General features: G+C 28.9%; 1 protein-coding gene across 1 annotated transcript in view; it reads left to right on the top strand.

The window, feature by feature from the left end:
* The window catches only part of LOC111612644 (WD repeat-containing protein 82-like), a 63,764-nt gene that overhangs the window by 30,770 nt on the left and 19,562 nt on the right, over positions 1 to 13,432 (top strand). The window contains exon 3 of the mRNA XM_023353883.1: positions 4,152 to 4,218. Within this exon, the coding sequence (XP_023209651.1) occupies positions 4,152 to 4,218 (67 nt within the window). The remainder of the gene's footprint in view (positions 1 to 4,151; positions 4,219 to 13,432) is intronic.

Below are 13,432 nucleotides of genomic sequence, written 5' to 3'. Positions count from 1 at the left end.
TTTGACGGTCTTTGATTTTATATAAATAATGTTCAAATAAATAAACTGAATTTATAAACAATTTATAACAGCATTTGTTATACCTGTAATTTACATCTGGACACATTACCCAAATTCACACAGTAACTGTTGCAGCTTTTTTAGATAAGTCTCACACACAGTTATTCCAACGACACAATCTGGTCTGCTAATTTACATATATATCAGTGAAATGATTTGAAACTACTTCAGTATTCAATAAAAAGTTGTGTACAAACAAAAATTATTAATATTAGCCTATAATATTTCTGGATTTTTACAATTATTATTTATGTATACATGAACTTTGAATCTTGATGATTATCATCACAATTATATTCAATAATCTCTAACACATTTATAATATTTTTACCCAGTTCTCACTAATTTTGATACTTAAATTTTTATTTATACAATTGTTATTTTTATTTTTAATAATCTCAACACTCTCTTTAAATTTTCTGTTACATGTTTTCTTTTCTTAATGTGAAATCTGTATATTAGATTTATGAATGTTGCAATCGTTTAGTACACAATGATCGTGGAATACTGAGTTTAATTGGTGATACTTCAAATCAGACATATGTTCTTTAACCCATATTTTTAGTTTGCGTTTCGTCTCACCTATATAAAAACTGTTGTTTTTACATGTACTGGTACATGGTATTTTTATACACAATATTTTTCATGTCTTTATTTATTTTTTGTTTTTTCATACTTTGTTTGGCCTTCAACCTGGAGAATAAATTTTCAAATTTTGGAGTGAGTTTCATGTTATTTTTCTTCATTTCTGTATCTATTTGCTCATATATATTTTTTATGTATGGAAAACCTAAATATTTTATTTTTACTTTTGTTTTTTCATCTTTTGTTTTGGTAGCATTATTTATTATTTGTTGCCATTTGTTAATTAATCTGATTAGATATCCATCTAAATTAAATTTTTTCTTTAAATCATTCATATGTTTATTTTTATTAATTTCGTTACTAGTTATATTTTGTATTTTTTTATACTTCATATAAAAAACATTCTTTTTGATATACAAAGGTATATTAGAGTTATATCTTATTTGAATATTTATATCTATATTGAACATGGTTTTCTGAAAGGCTCAAATTCTAACTTATTTTCTTTTCTTGTGATTACGACATCTAGGTACCATATACTGTTGTCAACGATATTTGCTTCTTCAATTGTAAATTGTATTTCTTTATCTATATTATTTATTATTTTTTCTATTTCTTTAATTTTAACTTCTGCATCATTGTATATAATTAAAACATCATCAACATATCTTTTGTAATATTTTATATCTGGTATATTTTTTATTTTTTTCATCTATATCAATCATTATTATTTCTGTGAACTTTGGTCCAATGACCGACCCCATACTAATTCCATCCTCCTGTGTATAATATTTTCCTTTGGCCTCAAAATAATTACTCTTATAAGTGAATTCCAACAATTCTATAATGTCAGGTTCTACATTTATTTTTTTTGAGTTGGTTCTCGATTAATTCCCATTTTATTGATGGATACATATCTGTCACATCTAGACTGGCTATTTTTGACGTATTTTCTATTTTTACTTGTTTGAGATCATCTAGAAGTTCATCTGTGTTTTTGATAGAATATTTCGAATTTTCATAATCTTTGAGCTTTTGTTTCAAAAATTTTTCTAAATTATATAATACAGCAAATTTAAAGTCTACTGTTGGTCTTACATTTTCACCTTTCTTATGGGTCTTAAGTTGTATATTCAGTCTTGGTGTTCTGTCATTATCCTCATACATGATAAATTCTTTTTCATTTTTGGTAATTTTTTTAAGTTTTTGTAATTTTGTGTATTTTTTAATTCATCATATATAATTTCTTTTGGGTTAATCGGTAGTTCTCTAAATTTTTTCTCTTTTACAATTTCTAGTTTTTATAACTTCATCCAATCTTGAGTCACTACAATAACTTGTTTAGATTTATCTACTCTTATAATATTTAGCTTATTATTATTTAGAAATGTATATAATTTTTCTATCTCGTTTATATATTTATAATAATTTTTATCCTTTATCTTTGTTTTTTCTTTTTATTTCACAGTATATTTTTTAATTATATTACTTAAATTAATTTTTAGAATTTTAGAATCTACCTTTGTTAACTCATTACACATATGATCTAAACCAGGTACTATATCTATAACTTCCCAACTGTTAGGTCCATTAAAGTCCAATCCCTTCTGTATTGTCTCGAACATCATCAGGAATCTCAATTTGTGTTTTGTTCAACACTAGAGATTTTTTCCACTCTAATATCTCTTTCATTGAAGGATACTTGAACTTTTAATCAATTTATTATGTTTATTTATTTTATATCTATCGACATTGTTTTTGTGTGAATTTTTTGTTTTTTCGTCGCTATCTTCAAAATAAACATTCTGTTTCTGTTTATTATATTTTTGCAGATTATGTTTTAATCTTCTAATTTTAATATATTTAAATTTTATAGCAGATTTTAATATTTTTTGGTTTATATAATTCCTATCACGTGTTGGAATGTTTTCATTGATAGACTTTGGAAGAGAAAGTGTTCTTAACTGTCTGTTCTCTTTAAGGTGCACTTTTAGGTAATGTAAATCTACTAACAGTCTATCTGTCTCACCTTGTATCTTCTCTTGATATTGAACTATACACATGTTTTCTTTTTTTGATGCTGACTGCCGTTTCTATATTAATCATTTTGTTTGATTCTGATGAAACCGTGTTGTAGTTTACTTTGCTTTATACAGACACACTACAGTGACTTTTTTCAAAACACTTGGCAGATTATTCATCTCTTTATTTAGTTAGGATGCTATTTACAAATCGTGTTTCGGGCATTATCCCCTCTTCAGCCAACTAAATGTAATGTATCTGGATATAAATTACAGGTAAAACAAATGCTGCTATAAATTGTTTATAAATTCAGTTTATTTATTTGAACATTATTTATATAAAATCAAAGACTGTCAAATTTGAAAGTCCTGTTGTCAAGCAGTTAGGCTCGAGACTTGTCAATCTGTTCATTCTTCACTCGATCTATGGAATATGATGCAGTCCATTTTGTATGCCATCTGTATGTTTGTAATCTGTACTTTTAAGGTATGTTTTTTTAAATGTGTTATATCTACAGAATGTTTTATTTGCATATGTATATGTATATTTTCTCATGTTTGATTTTATGTTTAGTTTTGGCTGAAGAGGGGCTAATGCCCAAAACACGACTTGTAAATAGCATCCCAACTGAATAAAGAGATGAATAATCTGCCAAGTGTTTTGAAAAAAGTCACTGTAGTGTGTCTGTATAAAGCAAAAAAAATAAATTGTCTGTTGTTTTATTTACTTTGTGTTTGATAAACCTAATGATAAAGTAAATCATTATTGATACATGAAAACCCATAAGCACTAAAAATCAAATTTTATAGGAGCAACAAAAGTCAATTAATATTGCATATAATATCATAAGATTTTTTCATGTAGAGGTTTATTATAATTTATAATCATGTAATTACCTAGATTTCTATTGACTAAAATCAATAACAGAAAAAAAAATTTAGTTGTTTACAAGGTTTCCTTACTTTAGCAATGTGAATTGCCTATTATATAAGAGCTTATTACAAGTAACAATTCTATTGATTGAATGTTTCTGAGATTTTTGCACAACTATGGCATAAAACTTATTTGACTGTTAGTGGTACTTGAGACATCTTTCATGTGTCAATGATATCTTGTTTAATGCATATTCAAACTGTGTTAACTCATATAATGACTTTTTCCAAGTTATAACATCATTGTTTTACATAATGAAGATATAAGACAGAAATTGAGGATATGTTGAGTCCTGAAAAGTTTGTTTTAAATTCTTCATAAAAATCTCTGCTAAAATTGACAATAAAGGAGACCACATTAGGACACCTTTTTGTTGCATATAAATTAAAATTGTTCTTTTCTAAAATCATCTCCTGAATAATTAGAAGATAAAACTTTTCAGAGTAATGATCTTACATGTAATAATAAGGAATTGTATTATTTGAAATATACAAAACTTGTTTATTTAAATTTAAATTAATTATATTTTTGAATAACTTTATTTATTACAGATACTATTAGATATCTTTCACTTCATGACAACAAATATATCAGGTATTTTTCTGGACATTCGAAAAAGTAAGTGCTAAAAATCTGTTTATTTTAGTTTCTTAACATTAAATATTTCTAGAAAACTTGATATTAACGTTCTTTAGATAATTAAATTGTAAAATAGTGAAGATAAAAAATGCTAATAATAGCAAAAATTTTAGTTTATTCAAGGGAAATATGAGCGATGATGGCATTTTACCTATCACATTAAAAAAAACTTTATTGAAAGTAGACAATTTATTAAGTGCAGAGTATTTTCTTTTAATTATTAAAAACTTCAAGTTTAATTTTTTAGAAATAATAAATTGTATTATATTGTGCAATGGAGTCAGTATACAAGTGCTTTGACTCCAACTTCTCAGTTTATGGTACCTCCAACTCTTTTATTTGTATATCAGTATATGAAATAAATAATAAATTATTATCTGTGAAATAAGAAATTTTAACATGTATATTATTTATATTAAAATTTAAATTTATTTGAAGTCAGTGTTCGTTTATTTTTACTGACTCTGACTCCATATTGTGAGAGATTTGACGTTTTACTACATACACAAACTCTGTAGACTCACATGATAAAGTATTTTTGTTTTAAAAAATATATTATGGCTTTTTCATGTGACTTTTTATATAATATGCAATATGATTTTCTATAATAGTTTTGAATATATCATATTTTGTTAAATTCTATGCATTTCTGAAAAAAGAAATCTATGATTGTCTAATCTGTGGTTGATGAACTTGTTGAATTTGTGATTTTGAGGTATTATATATAGATCAGATTGTTTAAATAATAGATTCTAATAACTAATTATCAGTGTTAAATGTGATTCAGTATTGACTAAGGATAATTAACAGTTTATGTTATCAAAAGAAAATATAAAATTAGACAGAAGGAAGAATACAATGATTATATCACAATGGAGATACAATATGTTTGGTGAATATGTATTAAATGAAAGAAAAACTATTGGAAGAATGAAATTGGTTAGCTTTATACGACAATGAAAGTGGAGAACTAGAGAAATTTTCTAATTTATATAAAAGAAAGAGATAATGTAAATTTTATTCATTATCAGGTATATTAAAAACAGCATGGTTTTTCTACCCAGAAGAATCTAAATTTAAATTATAACTAAAACTAGTTGGATTATAATTTTTTTGTTAGATTGTTTTGATGAGAATGTTAAATCAACATTGTATTGATGAAAATTTGATAGAAATCCATTGATTTTAAACAATTTATTTCAGAAAAACTCTAAATATAAATCATTAATTTTGAAAAATCAGTTTTTTCTTATGATAACAGTATAATATATTTTGGAAAATGTGAAATATCAGTGTGTTTTTTTTATTGATATATTTAACATAAATATCAAAGAATAACATTTCAAAGGATGAGTTAAAATTCCTGCCCAACTCAGTTCAATTTTATATGATGTTAAGTGACTTTTAGTGACTTTTAGTCACTTAACATCATATAAAATTGAACTGAGTTGGGCAGGAAAAATTTTGACATGATAGAAATATGTTTTGCTTAGGGAGAAACCACCTGGGGTACATTTGTAAAGTCAAATGATGTTCTCTTTAATCTTATTTTCACTAGACATTTTGACTGATTCATTTACAACAAAATGGCTGTTTCTAAAATCAAATTTATGAATGCTTTTAGTGCAGTCTTAGCTGAAATGTTTTTCTTTGATTGCTTCAGATGGACAGTTATTTATATCATTTCACTTTTAATCCACAATTTAAACACTTGAGTAGATTTAGTATCATCGATATTGCTGGGTATCATTTTCTTCACAAACTAACGCTTTCCTTTGTGAATCTCATTAGAGTTTTGTTTGAAACATTACCAACATCAAGCATGAGCACTGAATGAAATTTGTACTTTATAACTGACTTGTTAAATTAATAATGCATTTAACTCATTCGACTTTATTAGTGTTTCAATTAGATGTCTGCCATGTTGAATTCACCTCAAAATGATTAAATGGGTATGGGGTGATGTGATACATGATATGATGATACAATTTCAAGAGAAATGCAATTGTACAGTTATTCTCTGTTTAATTTATTTATTTAGATATACTGGGAAAACCCATGATGTGGGGAATACATAGAACAATACAAACTACAATAATTACAATTTAAAAATTAATGCAGAACAAAAAAAGCAGAGTATACATAAATAAAATACAAATTATACAATAACAATACTAAGAAAAAATATTCTAAACAAAATATCAACATAAAACATAAAAATTATGGGGAGAACTATCCAAACAATAAAAAAACAAAATTATATAAAAAATTGACTACACTCGCCTAAAAGACAAAAAAGAAGTTAATTATCACGTCAAACAGCAGATAGTCTCCCAAATTTTCTTAGCCACGAACACACATTTAAAGGAAAAACTGACGCCACCTCTAGGTAAAATCAAATGCTCCAATATGCAAGACAAAATCAGAATATACGTCACTCTACTCAAATGACCACTGAAACAAAATAAATCAGCATAAAATTACCTAAATAATAGTTTAACTTTCTGAATAAAAATAATTAAATCATGATTGTGTAAATTACCAATAAGCTCCAAAAATTTTTCAAATGAAATAGTAGAGACACCAAAAATACTTTGATGAAGTTTTCTTGAACTAGTACATCTAGCTATCACGTGAAACTCATCCAATAACTGATCACCTGGGCAATGTATGCAAATATCTCTGCAATAAAAATAACTCTTACTTTTAACCTTGTAACCGGAGTGGTTGTGTAATACGTCAGCGAACGTTTTTGATGCCCCTTCTGGGCTCTTTCTCAGGCTTTTTCTATAAATACTGAGCTGGATGTTGAAAATTGAATGCTTTCTTTTGAGCTATTTATCTTTCGAATCATCGCATGCAGCAACCTTCGAGCCAATTTAAAAAGAAAAGAGTGATGTTTTGCGTACAGCGCATGTGTGCTGCAGTACTTTCGATGTAAACTTTTAAATGTTATCATCTAGCAGGATCTGCCATGCTGTTGAAAGGGCTATCTCTTCTTTAAAATTGATGCATGTTGTGTTGCATCCTGCTCTAAACATCTCCATAGCCTCCAAGCATTTGAGATGTTCAGGGTGGGTGGTAGTGAGGCTAATATGCGCCACGTCAAAGTCCACCATGATGTCCTGATCGGTCGCTTATGTTGAGAGAGCCATTGTAGTTCTGTTATGTTGTATGTCAGCCTTATGTTCTTTAATCCTAATCCCCAATGAATGTCTGGTTGAGCCAATGTAAACCGTTTCTCTGTTGAACCTGTGGTCTCTGAGTGGGATGGTATAAATTCCAGGTGGTTTGACCAGGTTCGGTGGGTTTTTTCCGTTAGCCAGGAGACGTCAGGTCAATATAACCTACAGAAGATGCCAAACCATTTTCCAAATACTATGTAACAGAAAAGACCCACCGAACCTGGTCAAACCACCTGGAATTTATACCATCCTGCTCAGAGACCACAGGTTCAACAGAGAAACGGTTTACATTGGCTCAACCAGACATTCATTGGGGATTAGGATTAAAGAACATAAGGCTGACATACAACATAACAGAACTACAATGGCTCTCTCAACATAAGCGACCGATCAGGACATCATGGCGGACTTTGACGTGGCGCATATTAGCCTCACTACCACCCACCCTGAACATCTCAAATGCTTGGAGGCTATGGAGATGTTTAGAGCAGGATGCAACACAACATGCATCAATTTTAAAGAAGAGATAGCCCTTTCAACAGCATGGCAGATCCTGCTAGATGATAACATTTAAAAGTTTACATCGAAAGTACTGCAGCACACATGCGCTGTACGCAAAACATCACTCTTTTCTTTTTAAATTGGCTCGAAGGTTGCTGCATGCGATGATTTGAAAGATAAATAGCTCAAAAGAAAGCATTCAATTTTCAACATTCAGCTCAGTATTTATAGAAAAAGCCTGAGAAAGAGCCCAGAAGGGGCATCAAAAACGTTCGCTGATGTATTACACAACCACCCCGGTTACAAGGTTAAAAGTAGGAGTTATTTTTAGTACATTCCAGTGTGTGGAGACGAATAAGTATCTCTGCAATAATTCTGTAAGACAAAAAAGAAGTTAATTCTCATGTTAAACAGTGGATAGTCTCCCCTATCTAACTTTAATCTGTGAAAAGTTAAGGAATGAATCTAACCACTTTTTTCTTTTTCAAGTATGTTAAACAATGTTTGGATGCCTGTAATGCATGGGAAATAAATACAGATTATTTTAATGTCTGGAGAAAGGAGCTCACATGACATTACAAGTGATTTTAATAACAATATCCTTGTAGAGAATGTGTGTCACATTTAGCAGTTGTACAATTGCTGTAAAAGTTCCAAAAGATATGATCATTCTAAGGTAAAGCACAATTTAGGTGTCATGTGAACTTCTCTTTCAGACATCAAGATGATTTAGATTTACTTCAGCTATAAACCAACACAGTGCTTATTTCCAACTATTTCACTAACGTTTTCGAACTTCGTTCTTCCTCAGGTGAAACGGATCGATGTTATTCGAAATTTGAACGCAATGTTCTAATGAAACTCGTGCAATCATCGTGTTAAACTTGCGCATGCTCTGTAGATGAAAGGATCGTTTTTGGCTTCTCAAGTGTCGTAAATAAGCTTTTGCCATGCCATCGACAAGGACAGTTCATCTTTATTGTTTATACAGTTGTCTTCTTTTGATGTTTTATAGATATATATCGCTTCCATCCAGCGCAAATGGTGTATTAGCTGTGTGGTGTAAATTATCTTTGACTCGTCAAATACAGCTGCTATATCAGGGTCCATGGCAAATTGTGCTAGTGCTGTCGAACGCGGGCACTGGATACAGAGATCAACAACATTAATATCATGGCCAAAAGACATGGATATAATAGTAGGACAGCCATGAGGATCGAAAAAATGATGCATTCATGAAGAACAGATCTAACAGAACAGCAAGGGCAACAAAGTAACAAGCAGAAAGACAGAATCCTAGTCACTTACAATCCGTACTTAGAGAAAATATACAAAGAGATCGCCAAAAGAAAACAAGCCTCCTTAATATTTAGAAGATGTCCCACTATATTTAGAATGCTAAATAATGCAAATGACATTTCACATCAAAACAAATTAGCAGGAGTATACAGGATCCCTATAAAAGATCATAGGTGTGATAAAAGTTTAGTATACGTGGGATCGACAAAAAGATCGTTGGAGGTGAGGATCAAGGAACACAAGGCGGACATCCTGCATAAAAGATATTCGACAGCACTAGCACAATTTGCCACGGACCCTGATATAGAAGCTGTATTTGATGAGTCAAAGATAATTTACACCACACAGCTAATACACCATTTGTGCTGGATGGAAGCGATATATATCTTTAAAACATCAAAAGAAGACAACTGTATAAACAATAAAGATGAACTGTCCTTGTCGATGGCATGGCAAAAGCTTATTTACGACACTTGAGAAGCCAAAAACGATCCTTCCGTCTACAGAGCATGCACAAGTTTAACACGATGATTGCACGAGTTTCATTAGAACATTGCATTCAAATTTCGAATAACATCGATCCGTTTCACCTGAGGAAGAACGAAGTTCGAAAACGTTAGTGAAATAGTTGGAAATAAGCACTGTGTTAGTTTATAGCTGAAGTAAGTCGTTATTTTTGCAGTGTGTTAGAGGAGAGTATTGATTTAGATTTGTTCTTCATTCATTAGAGGCATCCCAATGTTGTTTAACACTTATATAAAAGAGGAGAAGCGGTTAGATTGATAACATTTTGCAGATTAAAATCAGATAGAGAACAACTTTACCATTGCATTTCTCTTGAAATTCTAGTTTCATTTCATATATCATATGAATCAATTCCCATGAAATATTTTCATATGAATTCAGAATAGTGGCCAATAACATGATGGCCATCTAGTTGACATACACAAAGATGGTTATTCCAGGCATGACATGTTTCTATCATAACAAAATTTTCCCTGCTCAGTTTAATTATTATAAAGAAACCAAAAGATTTCAAGTTCATAAAAAGAGCAAAATATACGTGAAATGTAAATGCTGCAGAAGAAAGTTTAGAAAGCAAAGATATTCTGTAATGGAGAAAGTTATTTAATATGGATGGTTACTTAATTGTGCTTAGCAGCAATGAAAAGAAAGAAAATTAAATGAACATGCATTACCTAACATACATGTATCACAGTTTGTAAGATGTTTGTTCAGTTATTATATTTTTAAATGAATGTTACATTCCTGATAATTAAAAAAATATATTTTTGTTAGTTTTTGGAATGTAAATCCTTTATTTTTATTGGTTTGTAATCTTGTATGACATCATTTCACACTTGTTTTACATGTATATATTTTTTATCTCAAATTAATAAGAAAGTCAGGTACTTTTTAGTATTGAAATATAGACAGTAATTGCTAATTAAAGTTTTCATCCTTACTTCAGAATTTTACACTTGTCAAACTGTGGTTTTCTCGTTATGGTGCATAGCAAGCAGAGATACTTCATATCTTTTATTATTCCTAATTATTTTTTAAAATTAAATTTTTATTAAAATTTTATATTAGTATGTTATGATAATTCATTATTACACAATTTTTTACAAACTTCAAAAATCTAAATGTTACACTTGCATAATTTATAAAAATAGTGATAAGAAAGAAAATAATGGTATATGATCAGATTAAAATTAAATCAAATAATTTTTAATATTATATAATCATTATTATTTAAATGCATGATGGTTGTGTGCATGTGTGTGTATATATATATATATAATACACTTGACTAGATTCTATAATCTATCAGGAGTCAGAAGCTAGTGACCTAAGACTCATCACTCGTAGGGAAATTTTTATTTATAAATAAGTTATATATATGAGTCTTAGGTCACTAGCTTCTGACTCCTGATAGATTATAGAATCTAGTCAAGTGTATTTGAAGTTTTTGAAAGTTTTTCAATAAGCATAAAAGAATATTTTTAAGGATACAATTTTGCTTTTTAATTAAAATTTATATATATATATATATATATATGTTATGGACTAAGTGATTAATATGGGCATTATGAATGATGACAAACAAAATTGAGCACTGTAATAAATTTCAGGTTTCATAATTTATCAGATTGACCGGTCACTATGAATACTACTATCATCTGGTTGGGCAAAGTGATGTTGAATGATCATTCCTGAAAGTATTATCATGTGCTAGCCAATCAGCATTTGTGTCTGAGTTACACATTTGTATTGCATTTATTATTGAATTTTAAATTCATGTGGCCAGTAGGTAAACTTGTGCAACATTTTAATTTTATATTTGGCTCTTAAAGTAGTGTTTTCTTATTTGAAAAATAACAATTGTGCATCAATCATTAAGTGATTTGAGTAACCTCTTCAATAACTGATTGATGACATTTGCTAATATTAACTCTTTTAAAGTCTTAATTACTTAAATATTTCTTTAGTTTATCTATTCAACTTTTTATATGTTATACCAAAAATGACATTCCAGAAGTTTCCTTTTTAAGTTGATTTTTGATGATTGAAGTATAAATTTGTTAATAGACTTCTTGTTAACATTAGTTTAATTAATACAGTTAATAATATTTTTAAAAAATCAAAATACTTTGGAAGAATTCACAAAAAATAAATAATTCTTAATGAAAAAGTGGAGGTTTTTTGTTTTTTTTTTTTAAATCAAATTGCCCAAAGGGAATGTAGCTGTATTCATAATGTCTAGTCAATTTAATAAATTAATCAAAATTTATCAAGTATGGCCATTTCAGTTATTATTCTGGGTAATTATTTTAGATGGCTGAGCATTATAAAAAATGCTTTATTAATCACTTGGCCAATAATATAATACATTGGTTTTCATTACAAAAAATTAAGATGGTAATCATATTCAGCCCATTGTGTGTTTTTGCTATTTATTAATGAAGATTAATTAGAAACTTAACTAGGACATTATACAACTTTGTTATATCACAATAAAATTGAGGCAAAGTGAAAAGAAAGAGGCAATCCTTGTACTGTACCTGATGTATGTATATGTGGACAGGTGAATTTGCACTTTATGTCAGGAAAAGGGCTATCCTTCTACCTGTCAGCCATGGGAGACATGATCCTTGCACTTGTTGACACAAAGGCAAACTTGTGTTTTTTTTTCTTCATACCTATTTTCCATTAGGTGTAGGTAATACTGTTTTTTTTTTTTTTTTTGTTTTTGTTTTTCACTTCTAGGCCTAAATTCCATTAGGCATCCCTAGTCATATCAGAGAGCATGGATATTTCCACATTCATACCTCTGTATATCAAAAATGAAGTCATGGACTCCCATTACATTTTTTGGATTTTTCATTGTCATTTTCCATTAATTGCAAAGTTTAATCAAAATCGATCAGATTTTGAGAACAAATGCAATTCTGTAAGCTATATAGAAGAGTCTGTACTAACACACTTTCTGAATTAATTAATTAATAATTAAGTTTTTTTAAACATGTTGATTAGAAAATTATTATTATATATATAGGTGGCCCATAAACATAACTTCTATGGTTCTAAACTTATCTTTACTTATGTTTTTTTACATGTAAATCATTGTGCTGAGTAAGGAAGCATGATTTCAAGTTATTTTGATGATGGGAACTTGCAATCAGCATGATGTCTATATGCAGCCAGTTTAACAGGCTGTATATATACTTCCCTGCCATTCAGACAGCAGTCTGGATGCAAAATATTAAACTCTTTAGTAGCTTCTCATTGACTATGGTTCTCCACCATCAAAATAACTTGAATTCATTTCTCCTTACTTAGCATAATATTTTACCTACAAAAGAAGAAGAAAAGAGAAACATAATGCCTATGATTCCAGACTTTTGTAATATCCTGTATATAAGGTTCTACATTTTATTGTTAAGAAAAAATATATTAGTGGTTATATTATTGGGTTGTTCGGAAAGTAAGTTCGTTTTTTCCGTAAAAAAAACACAATATTTTTATAATAAATAAATATTTTGTTGAATTATTTATCGACCATTTTGGTCAAATATTTGTCATCGTTTCTGGTAGTAGCATGATTTCACATTCATAAAAGTTTTGATCGTTGCTTACAAAAAACTGATCCAAGTGATTTTTAACATTGTCATTTCAAGTAAATGTCTTACAGTTAAAAAAAATTT

This window comes from Centruroides sculpturatus, unplaced genomic scaffold (assembly GCF_000671375.1).
Source record: "Centruroides sculpturatus isolate CEXI.00-Female unplaced genomic scaffold, Cexi_2.0 scaffold1185, whole genome shotgun sequence".
NCBI classification, from domain to species: Eukaryota; Metazoa; Arthropoda; class Arachnida; order Scorpiones; family Buthidae; genus Centruroides; species Centruroides sculpturatus.
Note: the sequence above shows the minus strand (reverse complement) of the source record. Positions and strands in the feature narration are given on the sequence as shown.